This window comes from Geotrypetes seraphini, chromosome 14 (genome assembly GCF_902459505.1).
Source record: "Geotrypetes seraphini chromosome 14, aGeoSer1.1, whole genome shotgun sequence".
Taxonomy (NCBI): domain Eukaryota; kingdom Metazoa; phylum Chordata; class Amphibia; order Gymnophiona; family Dermophiidae; genus Geotrypetes; species Geotrypetes seraphini.
Genome location: NC_047097.1, coordinates 76,524,591 through 76,545,738, shown reverse-complemented (window position 1 = coordinate 76,545,738; position 21,148 = coordinate 76,524,591). Strand labels below are relative to the sequence as shown.

Genomic DNA, 21,148 nt, shown 5'->3' with positions numbered 1-21,148 from the left:
ATGGAGATACTTATTATTGCAAATCTGGCAAACGTTTCAAAAATAGTCTATGTCCCCTTCCACATACCTAAAGTCTGGGATCATTTTAAAGTAGAGATGTGCTTTTTTATTTTAACAAGAAAGAAAGGAAATGGAAGGGGATTAGATGATTTAATTGCCCAGGAAGTATGGAAGGAAAAATCTTTCATCATCCCCCAGTCAGGTTCAAGTACCTTGTCGGGCATTTGAACGTTTTAAGAAATGTAAGCTGTCTTTCTTTGGATTCCTCCCTTTCAACTGCACGAACGTGTCTAGAGCAAGACTATTTCAAAGTGGAATGCTACTTGACAAAACCCAGGGGTCTTTTCCGAAGATAGCGTTAGGATCAAGCCATGTGACAAATAAATATCTTGTAGGACTGGAAGTGCTGAGGTGTCGGAAGCTGCCCCCTTCCCAGACTGGCCGGGCTTTCTTTGCCTTGCGGGAGGGATCGTTAGCGCCTCTGACCCTGGTACTGAACACCCCTCCCCAGGCTGGCGAGGCTTTGCCTTGAGGGAGGGATCGTTAGCGCCTCTGTCCGCGGTTCTGAAACCCCCTTCCCAGACTGGCGAGGCTTTGCCTTGAGGGAGGGATCGTTAGCGCCTCTGTCCGCGGTTCTGAAACCCCCTTCCCAGACTGGCGAGGCTTTGCCTTGCGGGAGGGATCGTTAGCGCCTCTGTCCGCGGTTCTGAAAACCCCTCCCCAGACTGGCCAGGCTTTGCCTTGCGGGAGGGATCGTTAGCGCCTCTGTCCGCGGTTCTGAAAACCCCTCCCCAGACTGGCCAGGCTTTGCCTTGCGGGAGGGATCGCTAGCGCCTCTGTCCATGGTACTGAAATTGGCTCTTTTCGGGAACTATCACATGACGTTTGTTTTACTGGCTACCAACCTCCGGAAGCGCTTAGGTTCTCCAGAAGAAGGGGAAAGCATCAGGGGATGTTTCAGGGGAAATGGTCGCGCTCCTAATGGAACAGCTGGTTCTGGAAACTGAAGCCACTGGAGTGGGGATCTGATTGTGGTGGGAGAGAGTGTAGCTGCTGTTCTTCAAACCCTTTCCCGTCAGATTCTCTTACTGAGCAAAATGTAAAGAGAAAGGAACCGTTTCCTCCCTAACAAAAAATGCAGAAAGGAATACGACTGAATGATGGCCATGTTACCTACTTGGGCCTCTTGGCAAGGAAAGATGGGACAAGAAAAGGGTATCTGAGCAAGAAGAGCTCAGACAATACAAAATGGCACAGCAAGTGGTTTACTTTACTGCAGAATCTGCTCTTCTATTTCGAGACTGATTCCAGTTCCAGACCTTCAGGATTGTATTTGTTGGAAGGTTGTGTCTGTGACCGAGCACCATCGCCCAAGCCTTCCCTTTCCTCTAAGGAATCTCTGGAGAAACAGGTAAAGGAAGAAGCAGCCGAAATGAGGGAGGGGAGGGGAGGGGGGGAGATGCAAAAGGAGCTGCCAGCATAACGGTTGCCCCTGCTGCAGTGTCTGGGGAGATGCAAGCAGCAACCTGGAGAAAGTTGAGAGTTCAAATCCAACTCTCTCTGCTCGTACATGAAGTGTGAGGGGAGGGGGTGGGGGTAATCTGCTGCGAGGTTTGTCCAGGGAGGGGGCTGATTGTAAGTTACTTTGGGGGGGAAGGAGGGGGAGTGGTCTCTCGCTGGGATCTGTGCATTTGGGAGGTAGAAAGCTGTATTACTAATTGGCAACTTGTTCTGATATTCTTCCTCTGCTGCATTCCTCTGATCTCCCAGGGCTAACTTACCTGCCACTCCAAAGCCATTTTTTGAGAAGGAAAGGGGCCTTTTGACGACACCATAACGCTGAGTTGTTTTCTGTTTGGTTCCTATTTGCCTAATTAACTGGTGAAAATGTATTAGGAATATGTATTTGCACCAAATTGTTCACCATCCTCCTCCTCTCCAGATGAACAATAATTGGTAAATTCTCATTGGGGGCAGTTGTAAATCTTCACTTGTCATTTTATGGCACAGATATTACATAAGAGCTTGTTCATGTGTTTAAAAATAGTTCCCACAAAATTGACGAAAAGCATGCGAAGATCTATAAAAGGGTGATTTCAAAGACTGGTGTAAGTGACTTGTTTAGCTAGCTACACTGCCTGAATCCTGCAGCAAGAGCTAAACTAGTCGCTTTCTTCTCATCAGTAAGCTGGGGGCGTGCTGCAAACTGCACCAAATGGAAGACAATTCCTGTCTGCACTACAGAATCTGTAAGGGCTCCTTAATTAATTACAGTTAAATTAGGGCTATCTGGAGAACATTTTTTCCTATGTTATGGGTAATCAACCCTATTTAATTAGGCAGCTGCTACTGCAGATGGACAAGGGGGTGAAGGGAGTGTCCCAGGAGAATCCAAGTCAAGCTTCTAGTCCACTGGACACCTGGTGGCTTCTAGTAGCACATTTTCATGTACAGGGGAGAGAGAAGGCAACTAGAAATAAACGGTGCTCCTCCTTCTCAGGAACAGAATGCTCTTGCTTAATATAGAATTAACCATCTCAGGCCCCAGCACAGGAAAACATGTAAAGGTCAAGAGAGACCTTATGGGCAAAGACCTTTGACACACGGAAATGTATTTCAAATGAGTTTCTCATAATCCGGATCAACCCAAGGGACAGGAGTGATACAGCTTAGAAGCATTCACAAAATCACTTTGCTGGGCCCATCTAGTCCTTCCTGCCACTCCCTGCATGTATCTGCCACTCCAAGCCCTTTTTGAACTGTGAAAATCATTTCAGTTTTGCTGTGATCCTCTGTGTTTATCATGCCCTCTTGAATTTTGTCACTTCTAGAGGGAAATTTTATGTCCCTTCTCTGTTCATTAAGACTTTTCTGTGGCCACTGATCATATGTAAAACATGCATTAGCACTGGTTCCAGAACCACACCTGTGGGAAAGATAGGTGCCAGAATTGTAGGCCAGGGTTTTACAGACCTACATAGGCCACTTCTGGTGTTGGCTATGCCTAATTTGGCATTCAGCGGTCTAAAGCACCTTTGATTCAACCTCGCCGATTTTTCCCATTTCTAACGGCATTTTTAAATTAACTTAGGCGTCGTTAGGGCACCAATTTTAAAATTTCCCTATAATGTCTATATCTCCCTCCTTTAGTCTCTTCTCATACCATTTCTGTTGCTTTTCCACTTACACATGTTTAGTAGGAGTATATCCAAAATAATTCATTTCATTGCTTTCAAAAGGATCTTATCATTGGGCTTTATTTAACCAAGGTTTTTTTTACATTGAATAATAGTCAGGTACTCTAAGCATTTTCCCTATTTGTCTTGGTGGCCTCACAATCCAGCTATGGTGCTTTGGCAAAGAAGGGTTGAGTGATTCCTCTCTCACCTTGGGTTCTGCATCCTTGACCCTATATGTCATGTCTGTCTGTCCAAGTTAGATTTCAATCTCTTCTGAGCAGGGACCATCTATTAAATGTCAATATGTACAGTGCATCACAAAAACCCGAAAATGCTTGGGAGGCAAATAAGTCAACAAAAAAAGCAAAAACCTCCCAAACCCCAAGAACTAGAACCAGACAAGGGGGAGAGACAAGAGCGGAACCGGTAGAGTGACACAAGCGAAACTACCAATAATTTATGTGTTGTATACGCAGGAGAGACCTCAGTCACACAGCCACCCACTGGAACTTCCAGCGGTACAGGCTGTCACTTGGCTTACACCCAGAAGGGTGTTAACTGTGAAACATCCCCGGGCTCAACTCCGTGTTATTTTTATAATAAAGTGCACCCAACAGTGCTCAGTGTGAAAAAAGATATAAATTAATCAAAAAAACACACTCTACCATTAACAGCAATTGTCTCTACCCGTTGTCCAGGGGGCCAAAGTATCAAACATCCAAATCCAGCAAAGCAAAAAAATGCCAACAGGAAGTACTTAGCTTCTCCGTGGAAACGAACAGCCAGCAGAGATATTGATTCGTCCGACGGGACTCCGTTTCGGGGGTGCACACCCCCTTCTTCAGGAACGGCTGGACTGCGCTATGACCCTCCAAATTATCCGGCACAGCTTGGATAGACTTTGGCCCCTAGAAAGAATATTTCTGCAGCTAAAAAGCATATAGATCAATATTCAAAGCCGTTAAATTGCCTGTTCAGGCTAACTAGTCATTTTCACTGGTATTTAATTGGTTAACGCGTATATCAAGACTGGCTTTTTTAGAGGTGTTCTGGTGGAATCGGCACTTGGTGGTTAAGTGTGATATTGAGCACTTAGGACCACTTTTTCAGTTCAAAAATTTTATTGGTTTTGTGATAAAGCAAAAAGCATACAACAAGATCGAAGGATGCATAATACAAATGTAATGATTATACATATTATAACACAATTACATTGGGACCACTTAACAGTCAATCCTACCTCCATGCGATGCCCCACGGCAGGCTAAGTGCAAACCCAGCCATGGCTGATACTGAATTTCCAGGCATAATACGGAAGAGAAAGCACCACCCTGAGCTCTGCTGGCTGAATATTGACCTCATTGTCTAAAGATTGTCCACCCTTTGAGGAGAATTTTGAAACATAATTCTTGCATTTGTGAACTGTCTAAAGATTGCCTGCACTATAGGAGACCAATTTTCAAATGTATTAAACAGGGCTTTGTAAAATCACCTACTTTTCTCACTGTCTGGGGAGGCATTTCTAAAGTTGGAAGTATGACAGCTTTGTACTTATTTACATACTTGAAAAGTGAAGCATTTGTGCTAGATTAGCCTAGAAATAAATTGTGCAACCTCAGGAGCAGGTATGAGTGTAAAAGCCGTTTCCTGTGGGGTATTTTTTTGTGCATCCACATATTTTCTTTTTGAGAATCCAGCAGAGAGAACTGTATGTACTCGTATGTACCTCTTAGAAGGTGAGTTCATAAGGGAGGGGGGGGGCAGAATTTGTTGTCCCTATTTTCTAAAGTAACATATGCGTCAGTGACGTGTGGGGACGGGGAGAGCTTTCAGGGGATTCAGTGACTCCCCAGCTATTATACTGCCCTACTTTTTGGGGGGGGGTTACTTTTTCCTTGATGCAGTTTGATTTGTTGAGTAGGCAGCCTGCTCAACCAGTCAAACTGCATCAAAACAAAAGTAACCCCCCCCCCAAAAAAAAAAAAAAGCAGGGCTCTTGGGCTGGGGATTCTCCAAACCCCCTGAAAGTACTGATCTGAATTTGATTGGCTGAACAGCATCTACCTGTTACCTGCTTGACCAATCTAATTCAGACCAGTGCCATCAGGGCCTTTAGGGGGTGGAGCAAATCCCCTGAAGAACCTGCTTGCAAGCTATTGATCTGTGTCCAGCTGTCATTTAGAGCTGCTACTGAAGTTTCTACCTGTTCCAAGGGGTTATTCCTCCAACTTTGTGCTGTATTGTGCCATTTGTGTGGCACAGATGCCATACTTCTATCACACAAAACTAGTCACAATATTTATACCCAGGACAAATGTATGAGCAGAAAAAAGTGCCACACATGACCAGGTACCGTAGTTAGACTGTGAGCCCACCAGTCCAGAGAAGGAAATGGGAAGGGGTAAAACGCGGACCTCACGGATCTAAACCCACACGTCCCCGTGCCGCTTGTACTTAGTTTCTGGCTCTGACAGACCTCGGTGACAATTTGGCGCTGCATAGGGAAGGAAAAGTATTAGGATCCGTCAGCGCTACAATGTCATTGAGGTCTGTCAGAGCCGCGGACCTCAGATTTTTAAATTTACTGGGGCTGCAGGAAACCAGTTTAAAGGATTCGTTTTAGAGCCGCTCCAGCTCTGACAGACCTCGGTGACATTTTAGCGCTAATACTTTTTAGATCCTAATACTTTTCCTTCCCTATGCAGCGCTAAATTGTCACCAAGGTCTGTCAGAGCCAGAAACTAAGTACAAGCGGCACGGACCTGAGATTTTTAAGGATGAGCGGGTTTAGATCCGTGAGGTCCGCCAGGTCTGTGTTTTACCCCTTCCCGAAGGAAATTACTTAGAGCAGCTGCTTCCTGTTCAATGTATTGTAAACCACTTTGATATCTACGGAGGAAAAGGGTTATAGCAAATAAAAGATAACCATTCCTAAAGCCCCAGTTAGTTCCCGTAAGCAGACAATATAGAGCTATGGAAACATTGCGTTTCTGATCTCCACAGCTGCTCTCTCTGTACACACTCTACACAGACACATAAGGACATAAGAATCGCCATACTGGGTCCATTAAGCCCACTATCCTGTTTCCAACAGTGGCCAACCCAGGTCCCAAGTAGTAAAACAGATTTTATGCTGCCTATCCTAGGAATAAGCAGTGGATTTCCCCAAGCCATCTCAATAATGGCCTATGGAGTTCCCTTTTAGGAAGTTAGCCAAACCTTTTTTTAAACCCTGCTAAGCTAACTGATTTCACCACATTCTCCAGCAAGGAATTCCAGAGTTTAATTTTGACATTGAGTGAAGAAATATTTTCTCCAGTTTGTTTTAAATCTACTACTTAGTAGCTTCATCGCATGTCCCCCTAATCCTAGTATTTTTGGAAAGAGTGAACAAGCAATTCACAGCTACCCTTTCCACTCCACTCAGTATTTTATAGACCTCTATCACATCACCCCTGAGCCTTCTCATCTCCAAGCTGAAGAGCCCTAGCCACTTTAGCCTTTCCTCATAGAGAAAGAAGTCTTCCCATCCCTTTTATAATTTTTGTTGCCATTCTCTGTACCTTTTCTAATTCCTCTATATCTTTTATGAGATACAACGAACAGAACTGCACACAGTATTCGAGGTGCAGCTGTACCATAGAGCAATAGAAGGGCATTATAACATTTTCATCTTTGTTTTCATTCCTTTCCTGATAATTCCTAACATTCCATTTGCTTCCTTAGCAGCCGCCGCACATTGAGCTGAGGGTTTCAACGTATCCTCAACAATGACACCTAGATCCTTTTCCTGGGCAGTGACTCCTAACACAGAACCCAGCATCACATAGCTATAGTTTGGGTTCCTCTTTCCCACATGCATCACTTTGCACTTGCTCACATTAAAAACATCATCTGCTATTTTAGAAACATAGAAACATGATGGCAGATAAAGGCCAAATGGCCCATCCAATCTGCCCATCCGCAGTAATCATTATCTCTTCCTCTCTCTAAGAGATCCCACTTGCCTATCCCAGGCTTTCTTGAATTCAGACATCTCTTTGTAAAGCGCATTGAACCTGGTTATGCAGTCTAGAAATTGATTTATTGTATTACTGTAGTTTCCTGCTTCATCTGGCACCGCATCCGCTCTTCTCCAATCCCCAGGAACCACCCCTGTCTCCAGAGACTTGTTGAACAAATCTTTAGTAGGACCCGCCAGAACCTTTCTGAGCTCCCTCAATACCCTGGGATGGATCTCATCCAGTCCCATTGCTTTGTCCACTTTCAATTTTTCAAGTTGTTCATAAACGCTTTCTTTCATGAACAGTGCAGTTTCTACTCCATTCTCGTGTGTATTTTTGCCAGATAACCTTGTTCCTTCTCCAGAATTTTCTTCTGTATTTGTTTAGCATGTGTGCTTTTTCCTCATCACTCTTCACATGTTGGTTCATAGCAACTTTTAGTCTTGCAATTCCATTTTTCAACTTCCTCCTTTCACTAATATATCTGAAAAAATATTGTCTCCCTTTTTTACATTTTTATCCATTTGTTCTCCTTGCGCTTTCACTAGTCGTATCTCTCTCTTGGCTTCTTTCAGTTTCACCTGATAGTCCTTTCTGTACACCTCTTGAGTTTTTTAATTTTCACAAATGCCAAATCTTTTGCCTTTATTTTCTCCGCCACTAATTTAGAGAACCATATTGGTTTCTTTTTTCTCTTGCTTTTATTTATTTTTTTTTCACATAAAGGTCAGTAACCATTTTTATTGCACCTTTCAGCTTCAACCACTGATTTTCCACTTCTCTTATGTCTTCTATTCTTAACAGCTCTTCCTTCAGGTACTATCCCATTTTACTAAAGTCTATATGTTTGAAATCTTGTACTTCCCAGGTGGGCACCCAGTCGAACATTAGAGATACTCTCCCCATTTGTGAATACCAGAACCAGTATCGCTTTTTCCCTCATGGGTTCCATCACCATTTCTCTAAGCAGAGCATCTTGAAAGGCATCCACAATCTCCCTACTTCTTTCTAATTCGGCAGACACAACTTTCCTGTTCAAACCTTTCTTAAAACCAGCTACGCTATCCAATCTTACTACATCTTCTGGCAACGTGTTCCAGAGCTTAACTATTCTCTGAGTGAAAAAATTTCCTCCTATTGGTTTTAAAAGTATTTCCCTGTGACTTCATTTAGTGTTCCCTAGTCTTTGTAATTTTTGACAGAGTGAAAAATCGATCCACTTGTACCCGTTCTACTCCACTAAGGATTTTGTAGACTTTAATCATATCTCCCCTAAGCCGTCTCTTTTCCAAGCTGAAGAACCCTAACCGTTTTGGTCTTTCCTCATACGAGGAGTTCCATCCCCTTTACCATCATGGTCATTCTTCTTTGAACCTTTTCTAGCGCCATTATATCTTTCTTGAGATAAGGAGATCAGAACTGAACACAATACTCCAGATGAGGTCGCACCATGGTGCGATACTGGGGCATTATGACATTCTTAGTCATGTTAACCATCCATTTTTTAAATAATTCCCAGCATCCTGTTTGCTTTTTTAGCTGCTGCCACACATTGGGTGGAAGGTTTCATCGTATTGTCTACAATGATACCCAGATCCTTTTCTTGGGCGCTAACCCTCAAGATGGACCCTAGCATCCAGTAACTGTGATTCAGGTTATTCTTCCCAATGTGAATCACTTTGCATTTGCCTACATTACAATTCATCTGCCATTTGCATGCCCAGTCTTCCAATTTCCTAAGGTCTGCCTGCAATTTTTCACAATCCACATGCGTTTCAACAACTTTGAACAGTTTAGTGTCATCTGCAAATTTAGTCACCTCACTCGTCGTTTCAATTTCCAGATCATTTATAAATAAGTTAAATAGCACGAGTCCCAGTACAGACCCCTGCGGCACTCCACTGTTTACTCTCCTCCATTGAGAAAAATGACCATTTAACCCTACCCTCTGTTTTCTATCCAATAATCAAGTCCTAATCCACAACTGAACTTTGCCACCTATCCCATGACACTTCAATTTTCTCAGGAGCTTTATCAAAAGCTTTCTGAAAATCTAGATACACTATATCAACTGTCTCACTTTTATCCACATGTTTATTCACATTTTCAATTTGTGAGGCAAGATCTCCCTCGGCTGAACCCATGCTGACTCCGTCTCATTAAATCATGTTTGTCTACGTGTTCTACAATTTTATTTTTTATAATCATTTCTACCATTTTGCCCGGCACCGAAGTGAGGCTTACCAGTCTGTAATTTCCCGGATCTCCCCTGGAGTCATTTTTAAAAATCGGCATAACATTGGCCACCCTACAATCTTTAGATACTACAGACGATTTTAGCGACAAGTTACAGGTCAGCAATTTCATGTTTTGAGTTCTTTTAGTACCCTGGGATGTATACCATCCGATCCTGGCAATTTATCACTTTTTAACTTGTCGATTTGGCTCAGTACATCTTCCAGATTCACCAAGATTTCTTTCAGTTCCTCTGCATCATCATTCTTGAAAACCATTTCTGGTTCAGGTAGATCTCTTACATCTTCTTCCGTAAAGACCAATTCAGTTTTTCCGCTATGGCCTTATCCTCCCTGAGTGCCCCTTTCACTCCTTGATCATCCAATGGTCCCACAGATTTCCTCACAGGTTTTTTGCTTCTGAAATACCTAAAAAAATTGCTATGAATTTTTGTCTCTTTTGCAAGTTTCTCTTCATATTCTTTCTTAGCTGTCTTTATTAATGCTTTGCATCTAACTTGCCATTGCTTGTGTTTCTTCTTATTTTCTTCATTTAGATCCTTTTTCCATTCTTTAAAGAATGTTTTTTTTTGGCTCTAATAGCCTCTTTCACTTCACCTTTTAACCACACCGGCTCTTGTTTCCTCTTCTTTTGACCTTTGCTGATATGTGGAATACATCTGGTCTGGGCTTCCACGACGGTATTTTTAAATAACATCCACGCTTGGTTTACAGTTCTAACCTTTGCAACCAATCCTTTTAGCTTCTTTATAACCATTTTTCTCATTTTATCATAGTCGCCATTTAGAAAATTAATCGCCCCTACAGTAGATTTCTTTTGCGTCGTTGCTCCCAGTATCAGCTAAACTAAACTAAACTAAACTAAATCTTGGATTTATATACCGCATCATCTCCACTGATGGAGCTCGGCACGGTTTACATGGTTAGGGAAGGAACGGAAATCCAATGGAATTATATAAGTAAGAGAGGAGAGAGGTTTAGGTGTAAGAATGCCAGGAACGGGACGGGGTTACGTTTTGGAGAAGAGCCAGGTCTTCAGACGATTACGGAATGGTAGAAGTGGACTCAAATTGCGGAGAGGGGAAGGGAGACTGTTCCAGAGCTGAGCAATTCTAAAAGTCAAATCAAAGTCGATCATGTTATGATCACTGTTTCTTAGCGGACCCAACACAGTTAACTCCCGTACTACGTCTTGCATTCCACCAAGGACCAAATCTAAAATAGCACCCCTTCTTCTCAGTTCCTGGACCAGTTGCTCCAAAAAGCAGTCTTTTTTGTATAGTTTTTTATTTAGTTTTGCTTCTTGTTGCATTGCTAAGAAGCAAGTTGATATCTTTACTACTATCACATCTTGTCTTTTGTTGGGGATGGCCTCCATAATTGTCTTTCATAAATAAGCCACCCTAACTTCTAGTTTAAATGCCTAGAAATGTAGAGGGACATAATCAAAAGGGACATCTAAGTCCGTTTAAATCCATCTCGCAAGCTGTCCAAAGTAAAAAACAGCTTATACGTCCAACTTTTTTTTTGTTTCAAAAATCATCTAATTATACATCCTGCCGATCTGATCGTCCAAGCCACTAAATCGTCCTTCTTTATACCACATTTTTGTCCAACTTTTCATCCAAGTCCAAAACATCTAGAACAAGCCTTGTTGGACGTGGGAGGGATTTGCAAAGTGATGGACTGCACACCCAGACATGGCACCTAAATAGTAGGGTACCTTACTGCTGTGAACTTCACAAAAAGGGTGCCATGTCTTCTCCTCCCTACAGCTCCCTTATAGGTTACGGTGAGCCCCCCAAACCACCTCTAGAATCCCCTAGACCCACTTATCTACCACCCCAATAGCCCTTATGGCTGCAGGAGCCACTTATATTACATTACATTACATTAGTGATTTCTAGTCCGCCAATACCTTGCAGTTCAAGGCGGATTACATAAAAGTTTACAGGAATAGCATAAGAGATGTCATAAGAGTTACATAAGAATTACCAAAGAGTTGTTGAGATCTTAAGGTGGTAAGTGTTGGGTAAATAGAGGCATTTTAGCATTAGTTGGGTAGTTAGAAGCATATTAGAGTATATTAAGGGTGTAGAGTGGGTAGGTGGGATTTAGGTAGGAACTGGTCATGTTAGATAGGTTTTATGTATTTTTGAAGAGTAGGGTTTTAGTATCTTTTTTGAAGGTTTTGTAGTCTGTGGTCGATGACAACAGAATGGTGATTTGTCTGTCCAGTTTAACTACTTTGGTGGCTCTAAGGTTGTCATATAGTTTTTTTTCGTTTGACATTTTTGGATGGTGGGTGTGTGAAAAGTTAGTGGGTTCTCCTGTGCCTGGATGAGGAGGATTGAGTTAGTTGGTTATTCCAGTAGGTTGGGCTTTCTCCGTTAATAGCTTTGAATAGTAGACAGTAGAATTTGAAGTATACTCTTGCTTGTATTGGGAGCCAGTGAGAGTCATGGGTTTTGGGAGTGTATAGGGGAATGCACATGTATAGGGGTGTGCACATGTTTAAGTGTTCCCATTCAACGTGCATGGGGCCCACTTTTTGCGGAAGGGCGAGGGAATCCATCAGCCACTGTTCCAGAAAGTCTCCCAGGTCACCCTCCGAAATAGACTTGGGCAGACCAATAAACCGGAGATTGTTCCGGCAGGACCGGTTCTCAAGGTCCTTGATCTTGGCTTTAAGCGCCGTCAGCAAAGTACTATGCACCGCCTGTTCTAGGGAGAGCTGCTGTACTAAGTCTTCAGCATGACTGACACATTGCTGCATGTCCCGTACCTCCGATGTTAAGGTGGCAAAGCGCTGGTCCAGGGTGTCCAGTTTATCAATGATCCGCTGCAATTTTGCGTTGAGAGTGCTCTCCAGGGCGGCCTGCACCTCCGCCGTCACCTCTGCGACCCAGAGAGAGCTAGGGGATTCCAGGGATGCAGGAGCCACGTGCGCCGTCATCTTGGTTTCTAGCTATTTTCCCTGCTCACAGCTTTCTGCCAGTTGTTTCGCAGCCATCCCACCACAATCCACCCCAAGCAATCTAGGAGGTCTGCGTTGCAATCCTCACAGCGGGCAGGCAGTTTAGAGGGGTGAAATCGCTGATTAAGTGACAGATCTGCAGCAGGCATATCGGAGCTGTAAGAACACATGACCTACAGCCCCATGCTTCCGCTGGAAATCCTCTGGGTTAAGTTTTAATTTGTGTTCCCTCATCCAGTTGTTCACAGTAAGAAAAATCTTGTTAATAGAATTTAAAGATGCTGAAAGATAGAACTAATAGGAACAACGATAATAATATCATCAGCATAACTGAATACTTTCAAATGAAACAAAGATAGTATCTGACCTAAAGCAAGATAAATATTAAAAAGGACAGGAGAAAGTGGGGAACCCTGTGGGACTCCACATGAGTTACACCAGATAATAAAGTAGGACCCATGGAAGTACACTTGATATGTTCGAGATTTTAAAAAAATCCTGAAACCATGAAAAACCTTCCCTGTAATTCCCATGGCATCAAGACATCCAAGTAAAGCATCATGATCAATGAGATCAAAAGCAGAACTTAAATCAAGCTGTAACAGAAGTGCCCCTGTACCCTTACTGAATAAGTCATGTAGATAATTCAGAAGTGAGATTATCAGTGTTTCCGTACTGTGAAAAGGGCAGAAACCTGATTGAGATTCATGTAGAAAAGGAAACAAATTCAAGTAATCCAATAATTGTTGGTAAACAGCTCCCTCCATTAATTTTACAAAAAGAGGTATTGATGCCATTGGTCTATAGTTACTAATCTCATAGTGTGATTTCTTTAAATTTTTAACGAGAGGGGTAATTATTATGTGGGAAATCGTCTTTAGCTAAATTGTTATTTAGCCAATTGAAGAGATCTTTCTGAAAAGTCAGATTTGATGACTTCATAATAATGGAAGAGCAAGAATCTAATAAACAGGAGGACCTAGTGTATTTTGAATATCTAAAGGTTTAAAGGAATGCCAACCTAAGTCAGCTAAGCATGATGTTATCAGTAGATCTGGACTCATGAAAGAAAGATCTAAAATAGAAGAAAAAGAATGTCTGAGCGTTTTAATTTTTTGATCAAAATGAGATGCAATCTCCACAGCAGAAGGGATTCTATCTTGAGGGGCTTGAGATAAATCACTAACATCAAATATAAATGTAACTGATCTAAAAAGCTCTTTAGTATCTGGTTTAATTGGATCAACTTTTGCTGAATAATATTCCTTACGTTTTTCTTTTAATTTTCTTTTACATTTGTTTATACCATTTTGCCAGAATGATTTATCCTTTGCAGATTTCGTTTTTTGCCAGCGGCGTTCAAGCTGTCTCACTGAGCGCTTAATTTTCAAGAGATCTAGATCATACCAAGATTCATTCTTTTTGCCCTTATCTTAATAAGATGTTGGGGAACAATATCATCTAAAATTGAAGAGCTCACATTGTCCCAATAACTATGAAAATTTTCCGATAGAACATCTTGGTGCCTAAGTTCGTAAAGACTCTAAAATTCAATCGGATCAATCTTCCTCCTCGACAAAATTTTTTTGGCTTTAGGAAAATGTGACATAGTGGTAGATGAAATTTGCCAACTGGTATCTGTCTTGAATATTCTCTTGTTACTAGGTGTGATATTTCTCTACTATCTCTGTGATCACTACCGTCTGGTAGCTGTCTTGACGTTCCGGTATCTGTCTTCAATAGTCCTCTTGTTACTAGGTGTGGAATTCCCTCTACTATCTGAGGAAATACTTTTTTATGGAAAGGGTGGTAGGTGCTTGGAACAGTCTCCCGGAAGAGGTGGTGGAAACAGAGACTGTGTCTGAATTCAAGAAGGTCTGGGATAGGCAAGTGTGATCTCTGAGAGAGAGAGAGAGAAAAAGATAATGGTTTCTGTGGATGGGCAGACTAGATGGGCCATTTGGCCTTTATCTGCTGTCATGTTTCTATCTCTGTGGTCACTACTGTCTGGTATCTGTCTTCAATAGGTCTCTTGTTACTAGGTGTGGTATTTCTCATGTCTTTTTATGGTTCCACACTCCGGTATTTCTTATTCATGGCTCTGTATATATGGTACAGCTTTGATGCTACCTAGTCTGACTCTGGTTTCTATGGTAACAGGAGAAGCACACAATGAGAAATAGCTGAGTATTGCCTGCCTTCCCCTCACACTGACAATCTCAGAAAGAGCTGAAATGTCGCATTTGCTAAATATAGACTCCACACTCAATGCTAGCCCGATGCTGTGCCCTGAAGTCGCAGGACCTCTCTTTCCGCGCAGCCCTTCATCCCGTCCTGTGACCTGGGCTCATGCCTTGCCTCAGGATGTTTTGCTTTTTCAGTTGAAACATATTTCTGTATTTATTCAGTATCCTAAATCGGGATGTTTTGCAAAAGTTAATACTTGTAGCAACAGCAGAGAAAGTTACTAGCCCAAGATCACATAAAGTAGATGTCAGAAATAAACCTTCAGCCCCTGGCTGTTACCTCTATTACTCCTCTTCTGCAGGGTCTCTGCACTGCCCTGTGTGTGTGTGTGTGTGTGGGGGGGGGGGGGGGTGAATGTTACAGACTGTGGCGTATTATCTCTATCGGCTGTTAAGGGTTAATTTGTGTCTGAATCTGACTGTTTTACCATAGCTGTCTTTTTTTAGCTTTCTTTTCAGGGGAATTTGATCCAGCTTTTTCTGTGTGCAAAGCTTGTTTTACCTGCAGGAAGTGCATAGCCAAATATGTATATATCAGTAGGATGTCATGCACTGGTGCACAGGCCAGAGTTGCGAGTACATGTGTTTTAGAGCGTGTTCATGTACATACATTCAAACCTTCTTCAGATGGATGTGAAGCTGTGCGTGATGATTTGTGAGCATGGCCCCTTCCTGACCCGTCCCCAATCAGGAACTAGGCTCTCTCACTGAGAGCAGCACCCCCTCCCACCTGTCCCAAACAAGAGGAGCAAAAATTCTCAGATTTCCGCTCAGACAAGAGTAGTTTCCTTTCCTACTGCCCTGCACATAAGAGCTGACTCCACAAAAAGAACAACCCTCGTCTCAAAGTTCCCACCTCTACCTCTGTAGGCACACTCCCCCCAGCCTACCTTAACAGTCCCCGGTATAGCAAGGTATTCTGGACTGGAACAGTCTCCACTCCTTCCTGCTCATGGTTGATCCAGCTACAAAATGACTAATGTGGCCTTTAGTGGCAGTCTTTCAGTACTGCAGTACGACCATGAGACTGCAGCTAGAGGTTGTGGCAGCTGTTCTGGAACCTGGAGCTACCATGGGCAGGAGTGAACAGAAATCTTTTCTGCCCTTACTAACCTGTTGGATCACCAGGGACAGTTGTAGGCTTGAGGGGGCCTATAAGGTGTGTGTGTGGGGGGGGGGGCCTTCAGGAGTGGAGTCATTCTTTTGTAGGGTCAGCATTTCTGGGGATGGAAGATCAGAATGAGGCACTGCTCTGGTTTGGGTTGGCTAGGATGGAGCTCTGCTCTTTTATGGGAGGGATCCAGGAGAGGACATTCTTGTTTGGGGTGAAAGGGCAAGAGAGGGCATTGCTCTTGTTTGGGATGAGGGGTTGGAAGGGAGTGCTGCTCTCGTTTGGAGGGGACTAGGAGTGGGATCGGCTCTTGATCAGGAGAAGTATTGAAAGGGAAGTCAGCTCATTTTCATGGGGGAAGGTATCAGTCTGCTACTTGCCTATTTGCGGATGATACCAAAATCTGCAATAGAGTAGACATCCCAGATGGTGTGAATAACATGAAGAAAGACCTGGCGAAGCTTGAAGAATGGTCTGAAATTTGGCAGCTAAAATTTAATGCTAAGAAATGCAAGGTCATGCATTTGGGCTGCAAACACCCGAAGGAACAGTTCATTTTAGGGGATGAAGAACTTATGTGCGCTACGGAACAGCAGGACTTGCTGATTGTATGTGATGATCTTAGGATGGCCAAACAGGTTTAAAAGGTGACGGCGAAAGCTAGAAGGATGCTAGGTTGCATAGGGAGAGGTATGGCCAGTAGGAAAAAGGAGATATTGATGCCCCTTCATAAGACTGTGGCGAGACCTCATTTAGAATATTGTGTACAGTTCTGGAGGACACACCTTCAAAAAGATATAAAAAAGATAGAGCCGGTCCAGAGGAAGGCTACTAAAATGGTGTGGTCTTCATCATAAGGCGTACGGGGACAGACTTAAAGATCTCAATCTGTATACTTTGGAGGAAAGGCAGGAGAGGTGAGATATGATAGAGATGTTTAAATACCTACATGGCGTAAATACACATGAGTCAAGTCTCTTTTTTGAAAGGAAGCTCTGGAATGAGAGGGCATAGGGTTGCTGTGGAGCAATCTAAGGAAATACTTTTTTTCCAGAAAAAGTTGGTAGATGCATGGAACAGTCTCCCAGAAGAGGTGGTGGAGACAGAGACTGTGTCTGAATTCAAGAAGGTGTGGGATAGGCATGTGGGGTCTCTTAGAGAGAGGAAGAGTTAATTGTTACTGTGGATGGATAGACTGGGTGGGCCATATGGGAGACAGCTGACAGTCAGCACTGGCTCCCGCATGTAAGACGGCCTTATGGGTGGTCCTATCTGGTCACTTACCACTGACTATCACTTGTACCCACATAGCTCCCGCTCTGTGACTAGGCCCTAGACTGCCCCTGTACTGCCTTCTTTAGGCTTAAGGGGTTTGAGCTAGTATTCACAAGCACCGTCCAGTTAAGTGCCGCTAGATATCATCAGCTGGCCTGCCTATGATAGTTTAAGCGAGCAGGAGCCTTTCCTAGCTGCTTAAACCCTGACAAATATTCACCTCTCTTAATGGTTCCATAAGAGAACGGGAGAGTTTTATTGGTTGGACTTCTTAAAGTATGGAATGAAACAGACACATGATGGACTTTCTATATCAGCAACCTTGAAAAAATCCCCCCCCCCCCACCGGCTGCCAGATTTCCTCTTTAAAAAAAGAGGACATCCTGCCACATTCTGCTACAGCCCCGCCCCATTCCTCCCACAGCCCTTCCCCCGGCCAAATCTCTTGTCTCCTTCCCTGAGGCTTGGAGGGCCTCTACGCATGCACAGATGTCAACACAAAGATGTCATGCACATGTATGAGGCCATTGTGTTGGCATCCGTACATGTGCAGCGGGCCTCCAGACATGGCTCCAAGCTCAGGTCTTCCAAAACCTGAACAAACTGCTGGGTTTTGGAAAAACCTCAAGACACCCGGACAGTCGTCCCCCCCCCCCCCACACACACACAATGTATCTGGACCTTTTCATGTTTCTCAGTTTAAGGATATCTTAGCCCTACAGGGTGCTTGGCAAACGGGTGTAGAAGAGAAGATTAGTTCCTGAGAAAGATGGAAGTGTGTAAAGAATTGGATGCTGAATCTAATGGATCGATAAATTTGACCATGTATCTCTACTGCTGGCTAAACTTCACTGGCTTCCGATACTCTCACGGAGATCTTTTAAATGTGCCTGTTTAACCTTTAAGATCTTATTTGGCATTTGTCCTTTTCTCCTCTGTCTTGGAACTCTAAAAGACTGTGCCTCGTTAGAACTAAATTGTCTTTTCCTTCTCTGAAATGTATAGTCTCTACTGGCAAACTGGGGAAATATTTTTCATTCAAAATAACTGAATTATGGAATGATATCCCTCTGTGGTTGAGAGAACTAGGCTCTCTTCAATCTTTCTGCAAAAATTGTAGTCTTCAGCCTATTGTTTCTTTTCTATTTTATTTACTGTAAATCGAGTTGAGCTTTATTTTTATAGAGATGACACAGTCTATAAACTCAAGCTTTAGTTTAGACCAGTGGGTTAAGAACCAGGGAAGCCTGGGTTCAAATCCCACTTGGGACCTTGGGCAAGTCTCTGGTAGAAAGTTAGATTGTAAACCCTCTGGGGACAGGGAAAGGCATGCTGTACCTTGATGTAACTCACCTTGGACTACCATTGAAAAGGTAGAACAAAAATCTAAAAAAAGCCAAAAACCCAAAATGCATTTAAAAGTGAGGTTATGCTGCAGTGATCTGTTTCTAATTGTCATATGCATCGTACAGTGGTCACTTTCTAGAGCTTGTAGGAATCATGCAATGATGTAATATCCTGTTCCTTCTGCTTGTGGGAATGAAGTGATGATGTGTCCCCAGGGATTGTAGAAATGACTCATTCCTGGAGACTGTGGATGATGCAGTGATGTAGTCCTGGAGAATGTGGGAATCATGAGAAAATCCATTCCCAGAGACTGCCGGAACATCCTATTCCAGGGAATAGTGGGAATGATGTGATGAACTGTGGGAATAATGTGATCTATTTCGGGGGATTGTAACAATTATGTTAATATTCTGTTTGAGTCCCAGAAAATAAGCTTTTATTTAGAAAAATAAAAAATACAGCCAAGCTTGTCTTATCATAGTCAAGAAACACAAGGAAAGTGGAACAAATGATCCTAGATGTTCAGGAGATTACAAGTGTAAATGTTTGTTCACAAAATGTAATTGTGTAACTTTTCGAAAAACTCCCATATATGCAGAAAATCTTTATCAAAATTATAACAGTCATTGCACCATATGCTCTTGGCTTACGAAGTATTCTGTGAACATGGGACCTACACGTGCCATGTTTCGGCAGTATTTTGCCTTCCTCAGGGGTCCTGGTGATAATCTTTAACTTGAGATCTGAAGAGAATGGCTGTGACCAATAACCACAATTTCAAGGCGCAACTAACTTCCAATTAGGACAACGTGATGCCAGACTGGAAAAACTTGTGCAGAGGGAGCAAGAGTAATCTTTCCTTGCTGTTTCTTGTATCAGTATCAGTGTGGTCCTTCTCTTTGAGTGTTGTTGTGGTCATAGTCAATACTTCATAATGCATATTAAGGATAATAACAATAATCTTTACTATTTGTCTCTACAGTATTATTTTACTGTGAATTTTAACCATGAAAACCAAAAGGCATTGGAGCTGAGAAGTGAGGATGCAAAGGACTGTGATGACTGGGTCGCAGCAATAACTCATGCCAGGTAACAGCTGCTAATGTCCATTATGTCCATCACACCACGTCCACTACCCTACTAGCATATCCCATCTTGACCTCTGCCATGGAGAGAGAAGGGGACTATAATTTTTATGAAAGCTATAGAGGGACCGGAGGGGCCCTGTGATTATACAGAGAAAAAGGAGGGACTAGAGGTCCCTGTGATTATAAAGAGAACAGGGAGGGACCAGAGGGAGCCTGTGATTATACAGAGAGGAAGAAGGGATGGAGGAGGGGTGTGAGAAGAAGGAGGGATTGGAGAAGACCTTGAACTGTAGTGATTGTAAAGGAGAACTGGTGGATTCATGTGATGGTAGAGGAACACATGGAGAAAGTAGAGGGTCCCTGCTACTTAAAGAAAGACTTGGGGGGAGACCCTGTGATTGAAGAGTTAGATGAAGAGGGACTGGAAGGGCACAATGGCAAGCATACCTTTGCACCTCAAACCTCTCTATGTGAGCATTTGTTAGACAACTTGCTTATATAAAGACAGAATTGGTTCAATTCTATATCAGCTTCTTGCAGAAATGTATTTGTCTTTCTCAAATAGCTATAGAAATCTGGCCACAGAACATGAAGGGTTAATGCAGAAGTACCTCCACCTGCTCCAGATTGTAGAGACTGAAAAAACTGTAGCAAAGCAACTCCGCCAACAGATTGAAGATGGAGAAATAGAAGTGGAACGGTTGAAATCAGAGGTAAGAAACCTATGGCCTCTCCTGGCCTATTCATGCTAGTCTATCAGCCCAAACAGAGAACCTCATATGAAGAGCACAGCAGATTTCTCCTTTCCTTGCCTTTAGTTGTATCTCAGATCTAGAACGTGATCAATGCACTGAATTACTGCAAAGAACAGAGGATAGAATGAGTCTGATCAATGGCCCACCATTTTATCTCTGACAGTGGTCAACTCAGCTCCTAGAAGCTGTCTCAAGTTGACAAGACTAAGGGCTTTTCCTCTAAGAACTTGTCTACATCTTTCATCAATGCAACTAGGTATGCTAACTCCCTAACCAATCTTCCAAAAAGAATAACAAGTGAACAAATACTTTCTCTGCTTAGTTTTAAACCTACTATCTAATTTCCTTTATTCCTGGTATTATTTTTTGGCTATTTCACTTGGAAGTGGATGTGCGTTACATCTTTGTGTTAGGAGATTTTCATTTCTGCTTTAACCAAATTCCCTTGGAGCTGGGCAAGTGACTTTTTGACTCGTCTGCCGTAGATTTTACTTGGGTTGTAGTTAGTTCTACCCATGAAAAGGGTCATATATTAGATCTTATTTTTTTCTGAGATGATTTACATGCTCCAGTCCCATGGTCAGACCATTATCTAGTCTGTGGAATAACTGGCATGACAGAACATTAATGACTCAATATATTCCTCCATGAATTAATATGCGTAGTTTTAAAACAAGATTGAAGGAGGGGCAACCAGTGCCTTAGGCCTCCTTCCCAGTGCATTCTGGGATGCACTGGGAGTGGCCTAATACTCTGATTGGCCAGATCCCTAAGGCCACTCAGCTGATCATAGCTGGGAGATTTCCTTGCCATGATCAGTTTAGCGGCCCTATATTCCAGGTGCCTATCGCAACCCTAGGGAGATGCCTAGGGCCGCTTAATCTTGCCTAATGCCACTTCCAGGTGAAACC

The 21,148-nt window shown here is 42.9% G+C and overlaps 1 protein-coding gene across 1 annotated transcript in view; it reads left to right on the top strand.

Annotated features, from left to right (window-relative positions):
* Positions 1-1,135: 1,135 nt before the first annotated feature.
* Positions 1,136-21,148, top strand: part of RASGRF1 (Ras protein specific guanine nucleotide releasing factor 1) — a 131,533-nt gene continuing 111,520 nt past the window's right edge. The window contains exons 1-3 of the mRNA XM_033919863.1: positions 1,136-1,411; positions 19,377-19,483; positions 20,048-20,195. Coding sequence (XP_033775754.1) covers positions 1,136-1,411; positions 19,377-19,483; positions 20,048-20,195 — 531 coding nt within the window. The remainder of the gene's footprint in view (positions 1,412-19,376; positions 19,484-20,047; positions 20,196-21,148) is intronic.